The sequence below is a fragment of the Phalacrocorax aristotelis genome, chromosome 9, assembly GCF_949628215.1.
Source record: "Phalacrocorax aristotelis chromosome 9, bGulAri2.1, whole genome shotgun sequence".
NCBI lineage: Eukaryota > Metazoa > Chordata > Aves > Suliformes > Phalacrocoracidae > Phalacrocorax > Phalacrocorax aristotelis.
Window position 1 is genome coordinate 30,286,763 of NC_134284.1, and position 15,024 is coordinate 30,301,786.

Sequence of the window (15,024 nt, forward strand, 5' to 3'; positions counted from 1 at the left end):
CTACTGTTTTACTTCCCTTCTCCTCCTCTCTCCTACTGATTTGTTGGTTCTAAAAAGACTGGTTCCATTTTGAAACAGAAACTACAAAATTAACCAAATTAAAACTAATAAGCTGCAATGAATATGTCTCTAAATATTTAATGCAACATAAAATGAATGAATAATCTGTCAGACAATAACAAGTAACTGGATTTAAAAATTGGTTTATTACACTTCAAAGTTTTATCAAATTAGCTGAGATTTAGCCTTTAAAATTAAACATTATTATTTCTGAAATAGGAGAACAGAATTTTTTTTTTCTTTTTAAAAGTAACACAAATTAATAAATAACAATGATAATTACAGCAGGCTAAAATCTGATCCTGAACTTACACCATTACTCCATTTTCCTTTAACTTTGCTTTCAGTTAATTGTTTATACCCCCTGCAGAGAGAAAACATTGCAAAAGGCTGAGGCAACGTTATCTAGTTATTTAAATTCCCTGCCTGCTTTTAAAGGAATGCAACCATGTCTCGAGGGGTGGTACAAAGAACCATGCCACGATAACCTACCATGTCTGCAAATTGGTTAAAAAAAAAAATCCCGTTTCAAAACTCTTAATTCTGTTTTGAAAATATCTCTCAGTTAAGCTATACAAACTTCCCAATCAATTTTGACTACCAGTTCAGTTTAAGAATCAAACTGGATAGAAGACAGGATCCACGTCATATCATATCCAAGACTTTATTGCTAGTGGTTCTTCCTGTCGTCTTTTAACGGAAAAGGAAAATATTATATTCACACTGCTTACTGTAAGGTTATTCTAAAAGGAGACAGTTAACATGAGGAATCTTTCCTCATGCATACATTTTCACCTAGAGGAAAATGCAAATGAAAACAATCAATGTTTCAAGTTGAAGTTTATAGTTACAACATTCACCAAATATGGCTGTACTTCTCTATACACTACAAAAAGGTAAATATGAAAATCACATCAACAGTTACCTTGTCTTCTAGGTCTTGCAATACCTTCTTGCAGTCCTCCAGCTGTGTTTTGATCTCTGCAGGAACTTGTGTATACGTTTCAGAATACTTGATCCGGAGTTTCTCCATGATATGCTTTAGAGTTTGACTTTCTTTATCAATCACAGTCTGAACCTCCTACAAAATTAAGAATAACTTCATCAGTTTTACTCACTTTTTACTGAGTGCCTGTGTGTCTATGTACATATGTATACATATACATACATACATACCGTGTTTTATATTTCCTAGCGTGACTATGGTTTAGAAAAGTTGTTTTTGTGATATCAAACCTAACTTGGCTACCTCTGCAAGCAAATTAATTTTGCGAAATACTCCTTTAATCAAATGATGCTTTTCAATCTGTAAGAATTAATTAAACTTGATACTACTCCATGTGAGGCAACTGACGCATTGATGTTTATTGACAGGTATAGCAATGTAATAATTTGAAGTGCTCCTATGATTAAATGTTCACCTTTGTGCTCTCCCTTTTGCCAAAAGTGCATTTCCTCCTTGAAAGACATTTAATAGCCAACATTCATTCCTACATTATTATAAGCAACACAAAGGCCACAAAAAGCAACAGGTTTCAAGCTGAAGTGTCTGCTTTCAGGCAGTTATGCAGAGCAGCACAGCAGGCTCCTTTCAAAACAGTAGTTTTCAGTTCTGCATGAAGAATGTAGGTTTTATGAGATAAAAGAAACTTGAACAACTGTCTACAGCCTGTGGCCCAAAAATAAAACCCGATCTAAGTCCTCTTGTAGAAAGAATGAAGCAACTCATCTGCTTTGAAGGTTTTCTAGAATTTCAAGTTCTGTTTGTTTGCTTTATGCTTCCTTTTCCCAATGCTCAGCTGTTTGAGAAACTCAAGTGTTAACCCAAGTTATTGGGGAAAACTATCTAAAGCTCCTGCCAGGCCATGGAAGACATTAAAATTAACATCCTTTTCTTTTTCAATTGGGGGTAATAGTAATCATTAACTCCTAGTCTTCACTTGGGAATCTCTACCCTCACACAAGTAGAATGCACAGAAGAAATATGTTAAGAGTCTGAGATTAATTTATTTCCTGTCATCCCCCAACAACTGGGTCTGATATTAAAAAACTCAAAACCACAAAACAGCTGTGTGCCTCATTCTACTATAGAAAAGGCTGTTGTTGTCAAATGGTCCAGTTAAGATTGTGCCAACATTTACAGGAGTTTATAGATTCCCTGACTTGAATTTGAAAGAATGCTACAACATTCGTCTCCAAAACAAAGCATGTCTCTGCAAACTGGTTTCTGTATATAAATGCATGTTCACATTTCACAGGTTATGTAGCTGGAAAGCAGATGCATGTCAAAATTGTCCCAATTTTTTTCCTAGGGGACTAGATGATATCACTTCTAATTGGCATATTCGTCTATGCTGGTGAGTTACAACTTCACCACCCGACTAACCTAGATTTGTCATCTAGAAGTGAAATAGGCATTTCCATTCAATAAGTGCAATGGAGCCCTGAATAATGCTGTAGATATTATAGAAACTGGGTTTTCTTTGGAAGTAGGGATTAAATTGCCCTGCGGATTTTGGCTTACTCATGTTTGCTATTAGGTAAAATTAAGGATTTTTTAAATCCTTTCAGCTGAATCTTCTCAAAAGGAACAGGTGAGTTTTAGGTGCTCAGAGCAGACAGTTTGGATGTGAGGAAAAAGAGCAGGCATCAAGCACCTGCAGTGATAACATTTCTTCCTGGAAACAAAGAGCCAAGTCAAAGAGCAGACCCAACTTTAAATTCTAATCCTAAATAATTTTAAATAGAAAACCAACCCTTTCAGACATATCCACAATGTTGCACCACAGTAATACTGGCTTGTGAGTTTTCAGAACTTTCTAAAGATGTAGTTAACATTTCTCTCTCATGGTAACCCCTAGAAAAATGCTCATATCTGCTACCACGGTCTTTGGCTTATGTACTTTCCCAAGTCCTTTGCCAGCTTCAAGCATCCACCTTCCAAAGAAAATACATGGTGGGGACCCTCAACTAGTTTTTACACAACACTCAGCAGAGATCCCAAATTTGTAACAGACCTTAGTAGGCTAGAATAAATAAATTATAAAGTTCTATAGTTAAAAGATAACTCAAACAGAATTAAAAATAAATTTTTATCAAGATTTAAAAATTAAGATAGTAATGTAAACACAGTAAGACTAAATTGAAACATAAAATTAATAATAAATAAACAAACCCACATTCAAGAAGTGTTAGGAATAATAGCATTTCATAAAGTCAAGAATTCAAAGAAGGATAACAAAAATATACTGAAATGACAGAAATGTACAGACTGGGTTGCTGCAAAGTGCTGGTTGCTGCTGGTGGTGACTGTGGTCTTGATCACAATTTGATTTCTAAAATGCATGTACCAGGTTAACCCCCTGATATGGGACATCAGATCCAGAGCACCTGAAGCTGCCCTGGCTAGGCATGCAGAGGGGGAAGGGGCACAGGATATACACTGAGCCTAAAAGGCATGCAACTGGCTGTGAATCTCTCTGCAATCTTGGAAGACTTCTACAGCTGCTAACTGGACCACATAGAGGGAGGGATGGCAGGGCTGGGCCAGATTCATTCTCTTTAAGTCAATGTGCATATGCATATACTTTGCCACCAATTTTATTTAGAGCAAGTTCAAGCCCCAGCATAAAAGAGAACATTTTCTGAATGTCCACACACAATAATAGAGCCATTACAAACCTCCAGTTGTCCTGCCTTTCCAGTAGCATCTTGTAATAACACAGATGCAGCATTCTGCAATGCATTTGTCACCGCACTTATTTCTTCAGTAATCTTGTTCCTCTCTTGAATCTCAGCTTGTACAGAATCCTTATGGTCTTGAGTCTTATCATACAACCTATGAAAGATTGCCAGCAAGAATACATTAAGAGTTAGACTCTACACTAAGTAGGAGTAATCAAAGAGCATGCTTAATACTGATATTTTTAAAATATGTATCTGGAACAACATTTGTCTGCATTTTAATATTATTTTCTGTAACTAAAACTCTGAGTTTCTGTCCTTTATTGTCTCAGTTTCTTCAAAAATGGTTCTTCAGATATTGCTAAACAAAGTATGTTGGGTAGACCACATCAGATAGCATGCATATTTAAACAGCAAACACAGCTCAGGTTCTCAGAGTCTGAAAACTCCGGCCCAGCAGAAGACATTAACAAAGATTTCCCTTTGGGGTTAGGTAAAGCATCGGTCTGACCCACTAGGGCATTCACTATCTTTTTAAGTGCATTTTTAAGTGCATTACAGCTTTCATATATTTTTGATACCCAATAAAATGCTGTTCTTATAAGTAGTCCTATGTCGTATCTTCAATAGAAATTTCATACCACTTACTTTTTACAGCGCTCCTGCATTGCCTTTATCTCACATAAGGCAGGAAGGGCAGCTTCTGCCTCACTATTTTCAGATGTATTCAGGATGTTTCTTATTCGGTGAAAAAGTAAGAGTAAGAGGAGCTGTTGCTGGTTGATGTTTTCCTCAAATGAGTTCACAAAATCTAGTAATTCCACCAGTTCCTCTCTGGTAGCCTTTTCTTTTTCTTTCAGACTTTCTGGCTGTTCTTCCTGAAGCTTATCGAGAATTATTGTTTCTCGTTCCAGCTAAGTAAACAGCATGTCAAAGTATGAGATAAAGTGCTTTTTTGTTCCATCACCTTAAGTTACATTATTCATTTACTTATACACATGACTAAGTACTGGGAATTACATACTCAGAGAGCTTGAACCTCTGAAGTGTGCCAAAACATCTAAGTTTACTCTAACAAAGCACATAACCATGCACAGAGTTGTTCTGGGTTCAGAGAATTGGTACTATGAATATCCCCATCATTTTAGACTCCAGGTTCAAGAAAGGCTGGGGATAACTGGCTGATCACTGGGTGGGAAATCATGTTCCACACTGATCTCAGCTCTTTATATGCCATTTTACTGAGGGCCCCATCCCTACCACGTTGCCCAAACCTTACACTTTGTCAAGCAACTCACCTCTTCATTGATGAATTTCCATTCCTGCTTTCGTTCTTCACAGTTAATTTCCAGCCCTTTTGCTGCCTCAAGCAAACCCAGCCAATTTTCCCACAGCACCGTTACAATCCTGCCCAGTGCCCGGTCACTTCTCTTGCATAATCTCATCAGCTCTCCAGAGATCTGCCTCAGCTTCACAAGATCATCTTCAGCTGAGTCAATGTTGGAGACTAAAATCTTATAGGAAAAATAAACGAGTAAATAAATAAAACAGTATGGTCAAAAGTGTTAATGAAGCATTCGGTGACATGATTAGGATCCTCTAATAAAATGGCAGTCAGCCGGCTGAGCTGGATAAATATGGTTGTAATGAGAGAATTCTGTTGGTTAAGACTACAGAGAAAGACAGGGTAAATAAAACAAAAAAACAGAGAGAAGAACAGAGTGCCCAGGCAATGAGGTAGTTCTTTCTGGTTATTTGGAAAGGAAGACAAATGAACAGGAGTTACAAATACATAAAATGACAAGCCTGTAATATGATGAGTACTAAAAGAGAAGGCAGCAAAGAGGTTTGTTATAGTGGAGGTCTGGCGGGGACAGGCAGCAAGAGAGTCCTGGGTGGGGAAACTGGAAATCCTCCAATTTTCACTTCTGAGGGAAAACAACAGCAATGTTAGAAATCTGATCAGTGCTGGTCCTGCAAAGAAGCAATGAGGGATCTGAACAGAAATGCAACATTGTCTTAAGCACAGATAATGTTTGATTTCTACAGCAATAAGATGTACTAATTTTACATGGCACTGACCTCTTCTCACTGGAGATCAATGATAGAACCCAAGGGAATGGCAGGAAGATGTGCCGGGGAGGGTTAGGTTGGATGTTAGGAAAGGGTTCTTCACCCAGAGGGTGGTGGAGCACTGGAACAGGCTCCCCAGGGAGGCATCACGGCACCAAGTCTGGCGATATTCCAGAAGCACTTCGACAGTGCCCTCAGAGTCATGGTGTGAATTTGGGGTGTCCTGTGCAGGGACAGGAGTTGGACTTGATGATCCTTGTGGGTCCCTTCCAGCTCAGGACATTCTATGATTGTATGATTCTACACGGCCAATTACAATCTGGTCTTTTTATAGGTATATAAATATATTCTGTGGCTTTATATATATAAATACAGGGCAAAGAATTTTACTTCTTTCTACTACAGTATCATATGCTGTGCATAGCTGCTACATCACAGTTTTGCATGAGCTTTTCAAGTTCTTCAAAGCATCTCTTACCTTGCTTTCTTCCAAGTGCTCCAAAGCTTCTTTATAAGATGTTGGTATTTGAGAAAATGACTGTCTAAGCATCTTTTCCAGTTTGTTAAGATTATCACACACCTTATCTTTGGTTTTTGTGTAGCTTTTATATTTTTCAAAATACCTGTAGGAAACAATTAATAGACCAATTAAATTTTATTGTGGTTGCTCCTCTCTCCAACTAGAGAGAGGAGCAACCACTAGAATAATAAAAAAATCTTATGAACTAATAGTCTGTACTATTTTGCAAGTTATCTCCAATTTGCATTTGTTATACACTTCAGGTCTGATACCTGAGATACTTTAGAGATGCCGGTATAAATGCCCCACAGGTAAAGAAATGTAGGTATGTATATCCATGTATCAGCCATGGAACTGCTCAAAAGCATTGCATGTCTTGATCTAAGTCTCCATCCTCCTCAGACATTCCCAAAAATTAGTTCCCAGTTTGTAACATACATTCCATTTGTCCCTACGTTGGAATTATACACACCACACAAAGTATTATTTCTATATCTTGTCACCTCTCTTCTATTACCAAACCCTTTAAAGTCCTCCAGTTCTTTGATTATAAAAGCAGATTTTAAGGCTATGCTCAATAGAACCAGAAGCACTGGATCATTATTCAAGCAATTTAAAAATCCTTTACTCTATCTCTCAGACTTTTTCTGTACATGTATCTGGAGACCCTTCAGATCTCTTGTTTGTTTCAGATGCCTTGTTTGGTCTTTACTTTCTCCAGCCATCAGAATAGCCTACGGAAGACATGCATTAGGGCCCCTTTGAAAACTGTTCTAACTTGCACCAGCACTGGACTAGAGACTGTGGAAATGTGCGTTCTTTTGATTCTGGTACTATATGACAGTCAGCTGAGCCCCATACATGCTTTCTGAATATACTAAGAATGACAGCATTGTAAATTATTAGCAATATGCTTATTGTCTGGTAGTTTCCCTTCCATTACAATCACAACCAGGAACAACAGAAATGCTTACAGTTCTTTCTGCTGGTTCTATCGGAACACAAACAACACTGCATTTATTATGACTCAAATTTCTCTTAATAAGGAACACGACCTAGGAAGATCTCTTAAACCTACCTCTGTTCATCAGCTTCCATTCTTTGAGCCTTCTTCCTTAATGCCAAACTCTTATTGACTAGTTCTGTTAAAGTATTTCCCAGACATATTTTGTCTTCTGGTTTCACTAGGTTTTTCAGCTTGGAGTACAGGTTTTCTATGTTAGCCTTTGCAGAGTTGAATTCTTCTTGTTTCCATTGTGGGGTTTGACAGACCTCCTCTGAGCTACCGAGCTCTGCTGGGGCAGACTGGACTCGAGCTTCGTAGTCCTCAAGGAACCTGGCAGCCCCCTGAACAGCCTTGGTATAAAGCTCACCAGTCTTATATGCCTCCTGTAGAGCACTCTGAAAGTGTTAAAAAGACAAAGGAATAATTGAGAAGGACTGCTGTCCTCCTCTGGATTACCAGTGGTCTTCTCAGAATTTCACACCTGGCTGTCTTTGAGACCAATGCTCCCAGACTGGCCTGAGGTGGCGAGAGAGGACACGTGGCAAATGTACTCTGCTACCTCAGTAGTCACAGATCAGTGCTGTAACCTATGGATTGATAGCCCTCAACCATAGGAACAGGGGCTATGGGGGAACTGACAATACTGGAAAAGTCCAGAGAAGGATGGCAGGACACAAGATCCGTAAGATCCCTTAAGGACATGGCAGTACCCATCCTGTTTAGACAAGAAAAGCCCACACGTTGATGCGTTATTCTGCTCCAGGAGATATCTCCACTGTGACTTACCAAACTGCTTTACTGAAACCTCTTCTCATATGTATTGATACACAGAATGATGTGTGATTTTGCCAGCTCTTGGATTCCCACAGGGCAGAGAAACTTTGGCATTGTGCTTCCCACACAATACCCAAGCAGCGAAGATGAAGCACAGCAAACCAGGAAATCTGGCACAGGACCATAAGTCTGTCAGAGATGGTGAGTCCCTCCCACTGTTATTAGCTACTGCCTCATAGTTCCTCGTTTGTACCCATTGATCTCTTGGGCGGTCAGGGCACAGGTCGTCTTGACCAGGACACATTCCAGAACTTCTCTGCTATGAAGGTTACCACTGTTCTGGTTTCCAACATAGATTTATTCACTAACTCCTCCTCCTTGTATTAACTCTGCCCTTTAGCCTAAGCAGTCCTTTTCCAGACTGATTAAATTTCTCAGCTAGGTTTGCCACTTGCCCTTAGCTTATCAGGTTGACCAAATTCAGTTTTATTAACTGCTTTCAACATTCCTCATCCCTCTAACAGCATCTGTTTTAATTTGAGTGAATCTTTCCTGACAAAGGCGTCAAGAATTGGGTCGATTCTACAGAATTTCCAAAAGTAGAATTGTTTGTTGGACTCATTTGTGGACTGAGAAATCACAGAATCATAGGGGTTGGAAGGGACCTCTGGAGATCACCTTGTCCAATCCCTGAAGATGATCCTCCAGCAATGCTTTATCAATGCTTTATATACTTGTGTTAAAGCCTTGGAACCCGGTTGCCTTTCCTTTGCTCACCCTCCCTGAGGCCTGATCACATTGGTTTGACCTGAACTTTACTCTCCTTGAACACTCCGAACTGGTAAGCTTTTCTTTATAGTAGAAACAAGGAACTTCTGGGTTTTTTTTTTTTATCAGTGTCACTATTGAAAATGTTATACCAAATCAGGCCCAAGAATAATCCCAGGACAATTGTACCCAGTCTCTCTTCAGCTCAATATCTCAACCTTTTCATTCCTCCCCTTTACCTTTCTTTTCTTGTGCTAATCCCCACTGCTTGATTATAATCAAACTGAACTGAAAAGAACTAATTTCTCTGTGTCCTTAGTTTCTTATCGTGATTCCCATCATATTCACCAATGCAGAGATGATGATGGGCCAATTCAGTTGTAAGAATAAAAGGAGGATAAGTCACGAAAATATAAACATTACAGTCACAGGCACCTAATCTAATTATTGGGAAAAGATATATGTCCATACCTTACTTTTATTAAATATACTTACAACACGGACAGCAATATCTGTCTTCAGTTGTATTTCATGATCTTTCAGTGTCTCTAATTTTGTTTCCATACCAGCAGCCAGAGATTTTTCTTCTTGGTTTTCCCTCTCTTTTTCCATTATATATTTAATAGCAGAAAACTTTGCTTGCATCACACTCTGAATTGCTTCCCATCGCATCTTTTCATACTGCATCATTTTTATTTCTAAGAAAAGTGGCTGCTGGAGCTCTGATTGAATATGCTTTATAGTGTGGAATACATGTTCTACTTCATTCTGGGTGTCTTCCTTGTTTACACACTGGAGACCAGAGACAAAGTTTTGAAGAAACTGATTCAATTCCTCAACATCTTTCTCCAGGCTCTTTATTTCCTTCCGCTTAGATTCTTTGAATGGTGTATCAAAGACCTCATTCTTGTTTACTTGATTTGCTACCTCCTCAATTAAGTACAAGATTTGCTGAACTGTCTGAAACAGGATCTGTGCAGATATAAGATTCTCAGCAGGAGAAGAGCTAGAGCTATCATTTAGGATGTTAGCTTCTTTTCTTACAGTGGATGTCACTGTCTGGATTTCATTTAGCAATGCTTGAATCTCATCGCATTCCCTAACAACATTATCAAAGTGCATTATCTTCCCTTTAATTTTATTTTTAATTTTAAAAAATTTAGTTTGCAATTCATCCAGCTGCTGTGAGTCCCATTTTAGACCCAGGCATTCAAAGATCTCTTTGTACTTCATTATTTGTGACAAACTGGACTGAAAACCTAATACTTTTTCTCTAAGTGCTTTACATTTATCCTTCACTTCTTGCTTGGCACCTAATAATTCATCTTCTTCCAGGTTCATTTCACCATGGTGTAGATCATTAAGATCTCCCTGCAATGAAGTTATTCCTTCGGCAAACTCTCTGTAGACAGCTATCTTTCTTTCTAATTCATGAAGTTTACTCTGAATTTGCCTCTGTGTCTTCCTTGCTCTATTCTTCAGACTTCTTAACTGATCAGTCAAAAATAGTTTTTCAGACAGGGTCAGTACCCGAGCTGTGGCCTGACTCTCTCTACAGTGGGATGAGACAAGCCCTTCTATTTCCTGTACGCCCTTTAAAATCTCCTTTAAAATAGATTGGTTTTTGATTAATTCTGACCACGAGCTGGTTTGGTTCATGTCAGGCCTGGCAAGCATCTCACCATTTCGAAGCTGACAGTGAACTTTTTCCAATTCTGCAATAAATTTCTGCCTCTCCTCCAGCTGGAGCTCTAGGTGCTGTAATCTTTGAGCTGTTTTTAAAACAAGAGCCTTGTATGAATTCTGCAATGTTTGTAAAAGAGAAGTCATATCAGATGTCTCCTCTGGCTTCAAGTTGGGAACAATGTGCTGGAGCCCAGAGTCCAGGGATACAATCGCAGCCTCTTTGTTTAGAACTTCTGTGCTTGTAAGCTGACAGCTTCTGATCTGTGATCTAATATCACTGGGGAAAAGTGCTGCTTTCTGATCAAGAGAGGACAGCGAACCTTTGACCCATGAAATACTTTCTTTCAGCCTCTTCATCATTTCACATTTCATGAGAGCAGGACCACTGATCTGAACATCCTCTTGAGGAGTTTGTTGTGCTAACAATGCTTCCAATTTGCTCTGCAAATCATGTATAGAGTTCTCCAAAGCTACCTTCTCTTGATCGCTCCAAATTCTTTTCATCTGCAGCTCAATCCTTCGTTTTAATAGAGAAAGACCATGTTTAATATCCTGCAGCTCTGTGGTCCAAAGAACAGGGTATTTGACTTTTCCTTCGTTTGAGGAATATAACTCTGCTTGTAAATACTGTTCTTGTATCAGTCTCTGAATATCCTGTGCTTTATTCATAAGCAGGTTAAACTCATCGATTTCTGCCACAACTTGATCATGTTTCTTTTGCACTGTTTGTTCCATGTGTTGCCACCATTGCTCCAGTTGCCTCATTTGGCTTTCGGTTAACACTTTATCCATGCATGTTAAATGCTGAGATAAACTTTCTTGCTGAGTTTTCAATTGGTTTAAGACATCTCTTTCTTTTTGCAAGGACTCTATGTATGCCTTAATTTTCTCCAGAAGAACCGCGTTGTTCATAGGACCCCTGCCAAAAATATGAGTAGCATTTTAAAAAAAAAATTTCTCCTAAAACATGGACTAGACACATTTTAAAAAGATTATTTCAATGTTGAGAAAATTATTCATTCACTTTATTTGCTCAATCACATGTATCTCTCAATATTCTCTCACAAACTTCCTAACCACTGTTGCAGTATTATTATTTCTTGCTAATCCATACAGCATTAGTTATTTCTAGCTATCTTTGCAAGAAAGGTCTATTCTAAGGTATATCCTCTAAAACTGTAGTATATACTAATACAAAATGTGTCATTTCCTAAAGGAATGTAGCCTCCCTTTGACGTTATGATAAATAAAATTTTAAGAATCAACAATAGTGTTAAGTCGTCTCTAAGTGAATTAACATTTTATGGTAATTTCTGATTTACAATGAAGATAAAACTTAGCTATAAGAAAAACTTCAAAAACTCCCATTCCTTCAAGATTAATTTGGAGGAGTTTATCTACTCATCTTTTGTTTCCAGGAGCATTTTGAAATTCCCACCTAAAATCCATTTAGCGTCTAGATTTTTATTCAATTTTTTAAAATCTCTTTGATCTAAATCAACAATTTTATAAATTATTTTAAAGATTTTCAAATTATTGTGATGCATTATTGTGACTGATAGGCTAGTTCCATGTTCTGAAGATGAATTCATAAAAGGCACTAAATATTTCGTGTGTGTTGGTTACCTCTGAATTGGTACTGTAGACTTATTTATTGCCACAGAATTCTTCCTATGAAATAAGGTTAATTTCAGAGCAATGAGATATTTTGCTCAGAAAAAATTAGAACTGATGAGTCCTTAAAGAAAAATTAATATTTCACATCTGTCATACTTTTGCAAAAATATTTTGATATGGCTTTTGCATAGGTTTTTAGCACAGCAACCATGTCTTTATTTTGCCTGAAAAATAAAGAGAGTAGATGTTGCCAAAGGATAGTGAAGAACCACCAGAAATGTTTCTGTTTAAGGCTGTTTAAACTTACAAACCTATGAGGCTTCCCTTGTGACCTAATGTTAACGAGATGGATAAAACACCATATTCTTGTCTGAGCATTATTGAAGTATGGCATGAAATTCGGTCTAGGCCTATATTTGTTCTGCAACCTGCTAAGAGAAACCCTCAACTATACTTACGCTTTTATGTTATCTTTTTCTGTTGACAAATTTCTCATCGAGGACTGTGTGGCAGAAAGATTTTTTTGGTATTCATTAATTAAGCAGTACTGTTGTTGCTTCACTGCTTTAACATCATCTAGTTCTTGAAGCAGCCTGTCCCAGCAAGGCACTGCAGACTCTGTGGTTTGCAGCTCTGCTCTGTTTGATTCTGTTGCCTTGGGAAACGCTTCTCGACTAGGACGCAAAGATTCTGCTTTCCATGTCTCCAGTTCAGTTTGTAAATTCTACAATTGAACCCACCACAGAGAGAGGATTAAAAGAGGAACTTCCAGCTTTCAGCATAAAATGCAGTTAAATACTGATACACCAACAAACATATGCTTGCACAGTCACATGGAGATGGACACACAAGACTGTGCACATCATGGAAGCACACGTGCAACCACAAGTCTATTTACTACTGCACTCTAGAAGAGCAGTACGAAATACGGTATTTACATGGGCATATTTGCATTAAGGCACAGTGGTTTTAGATTACCTGGTAGACAAACTGGCTAAACATGCAATCAAACCTTGGATCCGACTATATGCAACAATTCTGTTTTGCCCAAGGGAATATTTCTGTAAGTGTATCACTACATTGACAATAAGGAATGGCTTTGCAATTTCCGTACCTCCAGCTCTTTTAGTTGTTCATTTATGAGAACAATATCCAGTTCAGCCACTTCATTTTTCAGCTCATTGACCTTTTGTTCCTCTTCAAAATATTCAGTGTTTACTTGCAATCCAGGAAATAGTTCCTTCTGGAAAACCACTTCTGCACCTGCGTCCTACCATGCAAAACAGGATTCTTATTTCTGAAAGTCCTGAACCAACAAGTTTTCTGACTGCAACACTTTGCTTCACCTGATTAAGCCTGCTGTGGCTTCCCCCATAGCATCAGTGGGTCAACCAGGACCCAGAGGCTGGGATCTCCATCGCTAACCCCCACCTCTGCAGTCACCCTGGCTTGCCAGCACTGCTCATATAGCTCTGAAATCTCTCCCCACCATTTTAAGTTTGAAACTCTGATATCCCCACCTTCAAATAACATCCTCCCTGCACCCACCTCTGCTACTAATAAATGCACAGGTCTATCCTGTCTTCTCCCCTTCCTCCTTACATGTTCTTGGACATTTAACCTCTCCTCACACCCACGTTCCTTCCACTCAGCACCTGCCTTGATATACTGCTGTGTCCTCCACCAGGACCATCTCTTCAACTGTTCTTCATAGGGCGACTCATGCATGAAGCAGCTGGGTTGTGACACAAAGCCACAGCTGCTACTGCCACAAGTGCTATCCAAAATCAGGGGCAAGATGAGAGCATTAGGGAGCATGTCTCAGTCGGGATGGGGAGGAAGGGAATGGGGGGCTCCAGAGCCAGTCCATGGCACTGCTGTCAATTCCCACAATGACAGAAAGACAAGTCACTTGGGGTGTGACCAGGTTTAACAGCCCATCAGCTGAGCTGAGGTCATTGCCCAAGTGAATGCCCTTAGCCAGCCCCAGTTCAGATGTAAAACATAACCCTCTAGATCACCTTCAGCTACTGCACACAACAACATAAATGAAATGTCACAGGCTTATTGGGTCACATGGCGATACCGTAAAAACCTTTCTGCATTTCCCTTCTCCCAGTACCCATCTGTATCTGGTCTAAACTGTGATCTGTTCCACATATAGACTTCATGTCAGTGAATGTGTACAAATATACAGATATGACTACAGTGTGAGCTTCTCCATGGTACCAACATATAAAATGAGCAACGATAAAAAATTCTTGTTTGATAAACTTACTGTAAACTTTAGATACTATTTTACTAGGAAGCAGCCAGCTATCCCTGCAGCCATATCACTTGTAAGCTGTCACTGTTGTCTGCCTCTCTGTGGATCATGAGCTATCCAAAATATACCTGCTTCCAAGGGCGGGAAATATGCAGCACATTGTAGACATTATCAAAAAAGAATAATTCTATTTATTTGAACTCTTCTGGTTATTTTCAGTCGAAACTGAAGGACACCACTCATGAAATAGTCAATCAGAGAACTTTTCCATTTCTCTGTGTATACATCAATTACGGTTATATCAATTCAGACATAAGATTTCATCTTAAAGAGACTTTGGAGTGCCGTAGAACTGAAGTAAGCAGAAAAAAACTCAGCTAAGCTATCATAGAGTCAGGAGGAAATTCACTTTACCAGAGTGAAATATAAACGCATCAAAACACAGAGAAAAGTAAGTGTCCTGACACTAAGAAAAACCTCAGGATTACTGTGTACACGCTTTGGTTGTTTGTATGATGTTCTCTACATACACCAGGGCACTGCCTCCCCGGATACACAGACACATAGATA

The 15,024-nt window shown here is 38.8% G+C and overlaps 1 protein-coding gene across 1 annotated transcript in view; it reads right to left on the reverse strand.

The window, feature by feature from the left end:
- Positions 1 to 15,024, reverse strand: part of SYNE2 (spectrin repeat containing nuclear envelope protein 2) — a 197,256-nt gene that overhangs the window by 106,514 nt on the left and 75,718 nt on the right. Inside the window, exons 48-56 of the mRNA XM_075104124.1 lie at positions 13,303 to 13,458; positions 12,647 to 12,912; positions 9,381 to 11,490; positions 7,416 to 7,738; positions 6,296 to 6,440; positions 5,043 to 5,258; positions 4,393 to 4,658; positions 3,742 to 3,898; positions 986 to 1,141 (exon numbers count right to left, since the gene is read on the reverse strand). Coding sequence (XP_074960225.1) covers positions 986 to 1,141; positions 3,742 to 3,898; positions 4,393 to 4,658; positions 5,043 to 5,258; positions 6,296 to 6,440; positions 7,416 to 7,738; positions 9,381 to 11,490; positions 12,647 to 12,912; positions 13,303 to 13,458 — 3,795 coding nt within the window. The remainder of the gene's footprint in view (positions 1 to 985; positions 1,142 to 3,741; positions 3,899 to 4,392; positions 4,659 to 5,042; positions 5,259 to 6,295; positions 6,441 to 7,415; positions 7,739 to 9,380; positions 11,491 to 12,646; positions 12,913 to 13,302; positions 13,459 to 15,024) is intronic.